Raw genomic sequence first — 11,940 nt, forward strand, 5'->3', positions numbered from 1 at the left:
ATTATAAACGCTTCATAGGATCATTGTGTAGACAAGTTGCTACATAAGCGCGGAGAATGCTATATACATGATCATTCCAAGGTACGCTCAAAATATCCACAGACTCCTCGTGATTCTTCACAAACTCAGCACAATAACAGGATATTATACTATATGAACGCTCGATATTTGAAAAATTCGCTTGCTGTGAGAGGTTTTTTTGTGACTCTTGCTTCACAAATGCATAGATTCTACAACGAGGGCAATTCAGCCTTTAAAGAGAAAAATTACAAGTTGGCAGCCTCATTTTACCAAAAGGTTGTATATTATATCCCTCCAAATATCACCGTTCAGGTGTTTGTGCAATTGGACTACACATTTCCGGAGGATGATAACTGGGAGAAAAAGTTTGGCAGAATAAGGGCGAAGACTAACTTAAATATGGCTTTAACTCAATACAAACTTGCAAATTATAACGATTGTATAAGATATTGCAATGATGTTAGCACCTGGCAAATAGTAGACATTTCATACAGATAATAAATCAGACACCTGCAAATATAAAGGCACACACCACCAGAGGTTTATCGCATATCATGCTATCACAACTAGAGGATGCAAAAAAGGTTCGGAATCCTCACACATTTCATTTTTTCCCAGGACTTTGAAACTATCATGAAACTTGACCCCTCTTCCCAGTCGGCAAAGGAACAACGCCGAAGGATCGATGAGATTGTATTTTTTTCATGTACATTTGTTCACTATTCACAGGAAAAGAAGCATAAAACCCGCGAAAAGGTGCTATACAAAGCTATGTTTGGTACTAGTTGACCTGTCGTATAGCAGTTGATCTGGCGCATCCTGGACTAGAGTATCGCCATAGACTCGCACAAAATTACACATAAAAGCAAGTAAACACAAACTTGTAGAGTATCAGCTATAGAAACAGAATTTAATGTGCAGCCGTCGTGTTGGAACTGATCCCCATCATTTGTATTCACCATTGCTAAATCCACCTTCGCCCACTTTATATCTGGTTGACATAGCAAAGATCTGTAACATAATTACCATTCATGTGATACGTCATAGCTTTGGTTGTGATAGAGATTCTAGTTACCGTGCCTTCCGCCGAAGTCTTTGCGTTCCTTTCTGATGATTTAGTTTAGGTACGTCTTCTCCGTATATAACACATGTGTTCCATTTTTCTTCAATATACTTAGATATACAGTATTATTGTTGACAAAATGACTGTATTGGTTACCATAAAGATCAGCGGCGGTGAAACATTTAACCTTGAGGTCGATCCAGCCATGACGGTGTTACAACTTAAGGAAAAGTGCGCAACCTCTGCAAACGCCACTCCAGATAAACAGCGACTTATATTCAAAGGTTTGTTGAACAATGTACGCTCTAATTTATACATAGGTCGTATAATAAAGGATGATGAAATACTCAGTAATTTGAACATTGAAAGTGGGAATACAATTCATCTTGTGAGAAGCGGTGTAAAATCTACACCTTCAACTGCATCTGCACAGCGTAAGTTCAACTTTTGTAGATACACATTGCACAGAATCCGAACCAGAAAAGCCAGCCTCTCAACCTCAATCTACACAAGGGGCGTCTACTTCAACACCATTCCCACCAGATTTTATGTCACAGATGTTCCAAGGTATGTTTATAACTGGTTAATAACTCTTATAAAGGTGGAGTGGGTGGTATGCCTGGCATGAATCCAGGCATGGCTGGATTTCCAGAATTAAATCCACAAAGTGCCGCTGCTCTCTTGAATACACCTGTTATTCAAGAGATGCTTGCACAAATTAGTTCAAATCCCCAGTTGTTAAGGTCTCTTGTGGAAAGTAGCCCGCTATTACAGCCAATGATGGCTCAGAACCAAATGTTTAATCAAATGCTTAACAATCCTGAACTTTTAAGAACAATGATGAGGCCTGGAATGTTACAAGCTGGACTTCAAATGCATCAAGCTATGCAAGAACAACAACAGAGGAGTCAGGGAGACCAAAATTCTCAACAGAATGATATGTTCAACCCGTTCCTTTCCCAAGGATTTCCAGGTTTTACATTCCCAACTCCTCAGATGGATACCAGACAACCAGAGGAAAGATTTGCAACACAGCTTCAATCATTACAAGAGATGGGATTTACGAATCGTGAGGCAAACATTGAGGCCCTTACTGCTGTTGGGGGCGACATATCGGCTGCTATAACACGTTTGTTGAACAAACCCTGAAATTGTGGGTTAAAGCTTATTTTTATACTACGCACATATGAACATTTCAAACAGTTATTTACTTTACATGTACCTTTTTCTTCTTATACAAGTTGCGGAACACTTGTTGCATGAGTATAGTGGAAAATGTGATCGCCATTGCAATCCATTGGTATAATGTGAGTCTATGATTAAACAGATAGACTGATAGCATGGTACTTATAGCCTTTCTCAGTGTAGTTATAACTCCTGTATACAAGCTCCCATAACTCTTGATTGAGAGTAAAACAAATAATTGACCAAAGCTACCGGTTAGTGCGAGTAGTGATAGCAGTTTAGCAACGTACACGTTCAGTTTCAGATGGTATATAGGCATATAACCTTCAAATACAAATGAAGTAACAGCCGCAAATGGTAGAGAAATCGCATTTGTTATGAACATCAGTACATATGGATGTAAATCATTCTTTGAAAGAACATCATCCTGGATAGGACCAACCAGCCCATCACACATCAAAGATGCGAAACACAATAGAACTCCCAGAGTGGTATTTTTTCCACCTTCAAAGCTTGCAACCCTTCCAAAGTTAAACAGAATTAAAGAGAATGTGATTGTGAGCACTGCAAAGTAATCATACCAAGGATAGCGTTTTTTGAATAACACATATCCACCTATCAATATAGGTACCATTTTTGAGCTCTTAATGATTACCTGTGTCGGTATTCCAACTTGAGGTAGAGCATACGTTGACGTTATCTGCGCGAGCACACAAAATAGTGACGATATAGACAAACGAAATGCCATTTTTGGTGTAAGTATACTTAACAATGTCTTCTCATTTCTTTTCTTTCCATTTCTAGGGTAATAGTCATGCAAAAAAATCAAGATTACACTCATTAATAGATTCGCCCCTGATGTAACAGATACGATAAACAAAGGATAGCTGTATGTTTGTAAATCATGAAGTTTAAACTTAAGGAGTTTTTCCAGTACATATCCAAAGGATAGGAAACATCCATATATACCCAGTACCAGGGAAAAGGCCATTGAATAAGAATACCATCTTGGACCTGAATCTAGAGAGGTCCCTTTCATTTCCTCCAGTTCATTCAGAAATATATTTAATGATTATTGTATGGTATTGACCACACCATGCCGCGAAACATCCCCCGCAACAGGCGCTGTGACTCATATATAAGGGATGGGAAATATTTTTTGTCTTTAATGTCTGTTATATTTTAGGCAATTTTATGCACTAGGCAATGTTATATCTAGATTGTACCATATTAACATAACTTGCTTATTATGCGAGATTTACACATGTGACATAGTTAGCTCATCTCATTAAGTTTTTACTGAGCATAAAGATTATTACAATGTTTAAGTACCCTTCATGATTTATTATTTTAATATTCATACATTTGTTACTCCAATTTGTTGCTACACTGTTTGGCTATGAAGATTCTTTCTTCTAGTCATAGGAATAAAGTCATGCAACCGGAAATAAAGGTGTTTTAGTGTCTAATATCTTAAAAATAATCTAGAAATGCATCTTCTCTATTCGTTTACATATTTCGGTGTGCTTTGTCTATTCTCATTGCAACATACACTCTCCATAAGAATTACTCCACACTCCCTTTCCACAATATATCCACAAGATCCCCTGAAGAAACCAAGATGTGGGTCCCATTTTTTCAAAGGTTTGTCCAATTATGTAAGGCAAGCAGTTAATATTGCAAAGGTGTGTTATTTCGGTAGTTATAACATTTTATAGCTTGAGCTCTACGTAGATGATGTGAATGTTATGCTAAAATGTGAGAACAAAAAGGAAAGACTTCTAATAGTTTTGGAGTACGGTGATGCCTTTGATAGAAATTTTAGTTTGAATAAAACAGAAGATGGGAATAGCATTCGTATGAATAATAGCGATAAGGTGCTGCTTCCAGAGGAACTTTTATCACTCTTGTTGGATGAAAACGTACGAGTACCTTGGCAATTTATTATCCAAAAGGTGCATAGAGTCACCCAACTTGGTAGACCATTAACTCACACTTGCGTTCAAAGTACCGTAGACGATTTTTTCTCTGCAAGAAATAGCCACAACGAACGGATTTCATGTGCATCCTTTGACTTTAGGGCACAGGATAATTTCATTTTTATTCCAAAATGGATGATGAAAAGTTTAAATATCAGGTACTAATTTTTTACTTATAAAACTTCCATATAGGCCGTATGATATTATATATCTATCTCACATACAACTGCTAGATGCTACATATGTAAAGATCATGCCGATGGAAAAAGAATTTTTCGACCTCAAGGAACCGAAACTTATTTTGGAACAGCACCTTAAACACTATTCTACACTTACAAGGGGGGCTATAATACCGATAAGTCACAAAAACAGATTATATAACTTAAAAGTAGTGTCCATAAATACTGAAAAGAAGCAAAATATTGAGTGTGCTTCTATACAAGATATAGATGTAGCTGTAGATTTGGTTAGAGCTATTTAAACGTTCGATAGACACAATAGACAGACCGATTCTACATTTTTAATGCGATAATCACAATGGTATTTTTCAACTGTATTTTTAAGTAATATTGCATAATTTATTATCTTTATTTGGCAACATTCATGCGATACATGTCCACAAAAAAAGTGCAGAATTTTATTTCCACCCGGGTTTTTCATAATATCAACATTCTCGATTCCTTTGACTAATATATGTATTATTTTGGAGAATTTATCACAATCGAAAAATCTTGCGTCTATTGAACGGCAAAGAAAACATCTGCTATATCTCTTGACTGCATTTAGCTTTGTAGAATTTGTAGGTTTAAAATCACTATAGAACACCATTCCACGATCTTTTATGTTCATAAAAGAATTTTTCAAGTGTTTTAAATTAGATCTAAAGAGTTGGCTTTTAATCAACGCAATTTCGTTACAGAATACCGCTGTTCTTATAAGGCTATATTTACTATAGTGTTCATTGTCAAAAAATCTTATGCATTTGTGTAACATTTCGTTTGATCTACGTCCTCCAAATGTTTTCTTTAAAGTTAGAGAAAACTTTTCCAAAAAAGACACACTGCCGTATTTATTATATGTTTCATATCCTAGTATTACAGAAAACATTAAGATTTCCATAGTTTTCTCTGGTGGACTCCCTAACAACGACAGCAAGTATGCCTTGGCAGCATATAACTCAGATAAGTTTCTCATTACATTGCAACTATCTGTATTTCCATTGTGTAGATATAAAGTCATCTCATGCGTTGCATTTTTTAACGAGGTAGTACAGCCAGATATGAGATCCATATTATCCTTTAACACATTTTCGGCAGATTTTATGAAGGAAATAATTTCATCTGCATTTTTTGTGGCTAAGTTTTTAATATACAGAGGGTAAAGTTCTAGTGGCAACATACCTCCGCTGTACAGCATCTGTAAATACGATAACAGAAATTCTTCATTTCCCTTCAACATTTCAACTACAGTCTCGATACACTGTGATGATTTTGAGGATTCAAGTTCAAAAATTCTGTTCGCCTCATTTGAATCTATTGAATATAACAAATACGCATTTCGGAATATAGTCTTGGGATTTTGACTCATATCATAAGTCATTTTTGCTATATTAAATACCAGGGGAGATTTTGAATGGAGGAAGAATATAAAGCTTTGTTCATAGTATCCACAATTATACAACAAAACTCCAAACGCTAGTATCCCAGCTATTGTATTAGGACTTAGGGACGATTTTTTCAATATTTGTAGTAAACTCTCCGACCCTCTTGATAGATAACTATTTAATAGCTCAAAGTCACTGGAAGTGTTTTTTACAATTCCAGAATAGCATGAAGATCTAAAGTTCTTCACAGATAGTTCATTACAAGACTCAAGGATTTCCTTTAGTATTTCTCCACGTTCTTCTTTTCCATTTTTAGACGAAACATCCGAAGAAAAGTTTTCTGTGAGCATTTCATTATCTATCAAACAATTGCTGATTTCCCAATCTTTGCATTCTAGAGTTCGTAAGTGATCGGTAAGACCCCGTTTTAAAATATAAAATATCTTTTCAACTTCGTGTTCATCTAGTCTCCAGAAAGATACCATTCGCAAAATTGTTAAGAACTCATTACCTCTAAAACCATCAATAAATGTCTGAATCATTGATTTATAGGCGCTTAGTGACGGGAAATATGATTCTAGATCAGGAGAAAGTATATAACCTATTAAAATGTTCATCTTTCCAAATATGCAAAAATAGTCGATTATTTTCTGGAACAAGAACTCCTTGTAATCAGGACTAACCAATTCGTTACAGCATTTAATGCATAGTAGTGTGAAGCACGAAATTGTTTTAATATTGAGATAAGATTTCGATAACAAGGTTTGAATCCCAACTGTAAATATGTTTAGCAGATATCCATCGAATTCCGTTGCGTAAAGCATCTTCCTGTAGTAAACAATATGCTGCATTGCCTTAGAAAACATTTCATGCTCTATTAGCTGGTTCATATAGCCTTTCAGATCACAAGGTTCTACCAATATCATTTTACCCATGTTTGCGATATAAATACTTCCGAAACCATCGGATCCTTGGGTACTGTTGTAACACAGTAGACTAAATGGTGATAAATATATACCGCTGTTGTTAATACGGAAGATAATATAGGGATTCACAACTCTATTGCAATATTCGACCAATCTTGAAGACAACCTTTGGATAGGTATATAATCGAAAGGTTTTAGGCAATGTTTGAAATTTCTATAGTCTAAACATAACACTGAGTAAATAGAAAGTTGTTGTTTCCAAATGATTTTACACTCATCATTATTTATATCGCATATGACGTGAGACAAATGTTTCATTTCAATTTTGTTTTTGCTATCAGAACACAAACACTGCACAAATGTTTCATTCATCTTTTTATAATATGTGCAATTGTCAAACGTTTCAAACTTCAGTGATTCTTTGTTGGGAGAAGAGGATATGTTTATGATAAATCTCCCCTCCCTTTTACGAAACCTTCTTTGTTCTATTCCAACATTTTCACAGGAATTTACTCTGTTCAGCGAAGAGATAATGGAAAATCTACTGTCCGACCCATGTGAAGACAAAAATAAAACAGTATTGTTTTGTGGCATTTCTATTGTATATGCTAGATAGGCCTTCAGGGGGAAATTCCTAGGCTTCATGAAAACACTTATATTAAAAGATTGCGAGTGGCTCAAGTTGCCGCTCATAAAACATTGAGAGTGTGTGATATCCAACAAATCAAAATTACCTTCCAACAACATATTCCTCTGTTTGCCGTAATTTCTAAACCTTAGTGAAGCAAAAGATATACATTGAACGATATTGTTATATCCAACCAATAGGCTATTTTTATTCAGCCAACAGATACTTGCGGTCATAAAAGGAAAGTTGGTATAATCTATTTCCACATATTTATCATTTATAAAATGGGTCTTAACTGTTTCATTTAACATATCTTTATTAATTTTTATATCTACATTTCCATGTTCTAGATGCTCTTGACTAGACACACTAGAAGAATCATCCGATGAAACATACAAATCATCAGAGGTCATGTATTGTGATAAAGCCCGGGGTCTATTTATAGTAAGTTTGTTTATATTCAAATCTCTAGGATAGACTGGAGTTTCGTATGGAAGAAAGGCTATGGGAATCTGATCTTTTACCGAGAATATTTGAACCCCGTGATAGTCACACCATGCCACAAGATCATGATGCCACGAAAGAGAAATACTTTTGCATAGTGTATTGAAGTGCGACAATATAGTAACCACAATATCATCATGATCCCTATATCTGAACTGCTTAAGTAAATAGATTATGCCTTTTCCCGTTGCAAATATGAAGGAGTTTGTAGAATTATTATACCGTTCAATTTGTTTCCAATTAGTTTCATCAACTGATTTCATGTAATTACGAATATCATAAGTTCTCCTTTCAAAGTTTTCCTTCAAATTTGACATTGCATATTTTGGATGCAGCGTGATTCCTATTATGGGAGATTCTACGCGAAATTTGTAAACCACCCTGGAGGATATCACGTCATTCACCTTCACCAAATGTATATATATACATCCAAAGCTTGTTCCACAAACCAAATAAAGATGATTTAAAAGACCTGAGTTTCGGCATATTGTCACCTGAAGAGCAGTTATAGTCCCGTAGTGAGTGTGCAGTAGACGAGATGTCCCAGATTTGTACAATCTTAGCTCACCAAAGGTGTTACCGCCTACAACTACGTCTTCTACAGATGCGATACATGAGATGTAAGGATCTAAACTCCCTGTTTCTCTGTAACTGAGGAATAACGGAGGATCTAACATCATAAGCAAAAGCCATATCTAGAAGTACACACATCAGAGCCGCATCTTCAAACTATGATACAAATAATATACACTAAGCACGTAATTTACTGCCATAGTCAGTTGCGCATAGATTTATTGGACTGGCAGTACTCACCACACTATGCTAATATATACAAAAGTGTATTGAGGCACAATAGACTGATTCTTAGCGTTAGAGTTCAATTCATCATTAAACCGTATAATTTGAATTTTAATTTTATGTGTCTTACAAAAATGTCCATTACTGCGCCAACTCACTGGTATTTCCCTTGTCTCGTACAGGACCAGATATATACTCAGACTCTGGAGGTGTAACATATGCTTAGGACATGTAGTTTCATGCTTAAACTTTTCACACTTAAGTTTGGGATTTCCAACCTGTTCACATACGATAGTTCAGGTCAATTGTGAATTCCAGAGTGCTACAGGAACTGTCGTCTAAACTCTTCACCATTTTTAATTTATAGCAATCAATCTTGTGGATATTTATACTCGATTTTATTGTACTAATTACCGATTATGTATCTAGCAATTAATATCTTCTTTATTCTCAAGTATCATATAAGCATGAGATTAAGCATATCTAATGGAAACATTGACGTATAAAGAGTTTTTTTTGTTTTTATTTCATCATTATAAGTCTGGATGCTAAGGTTTCTCTTGCCACTGGTCAAATTATGCTCGGTTGTGTTATCATAGTACACATTCGCACCTTCTATCAAAATTATGCATTATGGTCTCGTGGTTTTGTGTTTAATATGCTTTAAATCCTTATTTGTATTCCATATCGCTAGGAATGTTTCGGTTTTCCATCTAATAAACGTATTACATTTTGCCTCATTCCACTTTGGATACTATAATGCAAAGCCAAAGTTTGCAAACTCTATTAACTTAACAGGTCAAACCCTATTCATTCATACAAATAAGTCTTTGAGAAAGTTTATTGGCTACTCTCAAGATTTTTCTATATATAGACGGTGTACAAAGCCGTTATCTGGTATAGCACTGGATAAAAACGACACAGAAAAAACATTGGAACCTTTTGAGGTTCTCAGAATCGGTATAAAGCTTTCAAAATTGCACAAAAAATGTATGGAATCACTTTACAAACGTGATCCTCTAGGGTTGTTTAGACATTTTTCGGATTATTTGGAATCGATTTTAGTTACATGCTCAAAATATACGTCAGAAAAGATTATTGATTTTGAACTAAATGATTCCCAGATATTTTCTTCGGATAAAGGTACCACAGGGGATGATTGTGAGACAAGTTGGCTGGCTAATTATGTGCTAAATTATCTTCGTCACAAAATAAAAGTTAATGAATCATCTAATGATCCATCAACTCAAGATACTTTTGAAAATGTCTCCTCTAAATCAAAATTCTTGGCCAGTTGGAAAAGGGCTCCAAAGTGGTCCTCAGAAAGAAATCTACAAGATACTATCTCTATACATATTCAACACTGCCCTTATTTAATTGGAGATTTGATCAAATATTCACTTGTATCTAAAGTTAACTTATATTTACGAGAAATGCTCTCCAAGACTGATGCATTGGGAATAATTCCATCACTGTCACTCATCCATGATTTTCCAAGATTTTACTTAACTCACCATGGTTACAAGGAAGCTCTCAATTACATTGAAAAAAATTTATTGTCTGAGAAAAATGTGGGCAAAGCATATCTTCCTATAATTATAGATTTAGAAAAGACCAAGGATGTATACACCTTGATGAAAGTATATGAACATATGACAGATGTTTCAACGGCTAAAATTTCATGGTTCCTTATAACTAGGCTTATTTTAACGATAAAAGAGTATACGAAAAGTCAATTATCTAGTGCATCCCCCGAAGATGTTTCCGCTATCTATTCAAACATGAGGGAACAGCTCAAGGCTGTATTAAAACTATATAAAGACCATAAATTTTCTCATTTTATACCATATGGTCTTGCTCGTACAATTTGTGACGAATTTAATAAGGTGATACCTGGATTGTTCCATATTTCAAACGTTTATTCAGAGGGAAATAATTCCAATGATATGCATACAACACACGGTATTTGTGATGTGTGTACATCTAAGATTCCTTTGGTGAGATTAACTGATAAGGAGCGTTTGCTAATATTTGATAAGTGGCTAGGAAGTATATACAGCTCCAACAAGCTCGAAATATTGGGACTGGCAGAGTTTTACAAAGTACTTTATGAGGCTATTGAGGCAAACGATCCATATACATGCGTTTTAGATGGACAAAATATAGGGTTTAGCAATGGTGGAACTTTGTTAGGACTTAACCCATATCTGGTAGAAACTGCAAGACTTGAAATGTTATCTCGTGGAGAAAAACCCCTTCTAGTTTTTCCAGCATTTAAAGAAATCTATGAAGAACGGGACGATATACAGTTATCTATGTTATCTTTCTTTTTCAAAAATCCAGAAGAATTTTCATCCTTGAGAATGATACCTCAAGTTTCCAAAAACTATCTAACTTTTAATCTAAAGTGGTCTAAGATATTCAAACAATGGCATGTTGCAGATTATGTTTATACTTGTAGTCCTATGGGTTATGATGATGACTATCTGTTTATGGCAGGGATAATGACAGGTTCGGATGAAGAGTTTGCTTTGATTGCAAAATATCTTCGTGATACTCTCAATGTTTATTCTAATAATCTGAATTCTGATATCATTTTGAGACAACCTGAACATTTACCAAATATTTCAGATCGGCATACAAATGTTACTATACTTACTAATGATACTTTATCTAATTTGTCAATTCCAGGAATTTCCAAGGATATTCTAATTAAGTGGAAAAAAACATGTTTAAGACCCTACACTTTTTCTAGCAAACATAGTAATGCAGCACTGGGGAATTTTAACAAAGACTTTCCAAAGTCCCGCGCAGTTATTTCAAGTCGTCAGCATTATTCACTTGAGATAAATACATGTCCAGACTATGAGAATTGGCATATACCACTTGGACTTTATCAAGCCATTGAGGGAAGAAATAGGCTTTTTGAGTGTAAGCTCATAGAACCTGATGATTCTAAAATCCAGGTTATCCTGAAAGAATCACAAGAGGATATAAATATCGCAAAAAATTGGTTAAAAACATATGGATATGCTGATTACTCAGATAATTATACTACTACTACTACTACTACTACAAATGTCTCTAGCCAAACCGAATTTATATTTTATACACATGAACCAGAAGTAGCTTACCAAAGGTTTACAGAATCACAAAAAACTTGCTGGTTATGCATAAATTTGGAAGCTGTTAGTCAATGTGTTTCCAACTAGAATTCGTTAACTTCCACTGTT

General features: G+C 35.1%; 5 protein-coding genes across 5 annotated transcripts, besides 1 other annotated feature; 4 read left to right on the forward strand and 1 right to left on the reverse strand.

Moving 5' to 3' along the window:
* Positions 1-153: 153 nt before the first annotated feature.
* BEWA_043290 (tetratricopeptide repeat domain containing protein) lies at positions 154-810 on the forward strand (the record flags this gene model as incomplete). The annotated part of the gene is made up of 4 exons (XM_004833683.1): positions 154-300; positions 334-480; positions 516-605; positions 640-810. 4 exons carry the CDS (start codon positions 154-156, stop codon positions 808-810), a joined length of 555 nt encoding a protein of 184 aa, XP_004833740.1.
* Positions 811-1,206: 396 nt separating this feature from the next.
* On the forward strand, positions 1,207-2,233 carry BEWA_043300 (ubiquitin family member protein; the record flags this gene model as incomplete). Its single annotated transcript, XM_004833684.1, has 4 exons — positions 1,207-1,368; positions 1,405-1,518; positions 1,553-1,651; positions 1,686-2,233. Exons 1-4 carry the CDS (start codon positions 1,224-1,226, stop codon positions 2,231-2,233), a joined length of 906 nt encoding a protein of 301 aa, XP_004833741.1. The 5' UTR covers positions 1,207-1,223.
* A 38-nt stretch (positions 2,234-2,271) lies between these two features.
* On the reverse strand, positions 2,272-3,350 carry BEWA_043310 (UAA transporter family member protein). Its single transcript, XM_004833685.1, has one exon. It carries the CDS (start codon positions 3,306-3,308, stop codon positions 2,292-2,294), a length of 1,017 nt encoding a protein of 338 aa, XP_004833742.1. The 5' UTR covers positions 3,309-3,350; the 3' UTR covers positions 2,272-2,291.
* A 409-nt stretch (positions 3,351-3,759) lies between these two features.
* BEWA_043320 (signal peptide containing protein) lies at positions 3,760-4,729 on the forward strand (the record flags this gene model as incomplete). The annotated part of the gene is made up of 3 exons (XM_004833686.1): positions 3,760-3,954; positions 3,988-4,406; positions 4,441-4,729. The coding sequence occupies 3 exons, from the start codon at positions 3,760-3,762 to the stop codon at positions 4,727-4,729; spliced, it is 903 nt and encodes a 300-aa protein (XP_004833743.1).
* A 4,604-nt stretch (positions 4,730-9,333) lies between these two features.
* On the forward strand, positions 9,334-11,919 carry BEWA_043330 (hypothetical protein; the record flags this gene model as incomplete). The annotated part of the gene is made up of 1 exon (XM_004833687.1): positions 9,334-11,919. One exon carries the CDS (start codon positions 9,334-9,336, stop codon positions 11,917-11,919), a length of 2,586 nt encoding a protein of 861 aa, XP_004833744.1.
* Positions 11,760-11,783: a microsatellite.
* Positions 11,920-11,940: the final 21 nt, after the last annotated feature.

This window comes from Theileria equi, assembly GCF_000342415.1.
Source record: "Theileria equi strain WA chromosome 2 map unlocalized gcontig_1105316255037, whole genome shotgun sequence".
NCBI lineage: Eukaryota > Apicomplexa > Aconoidasida > Piroplasmida > Theileriidae > Theileria > Theileria equi.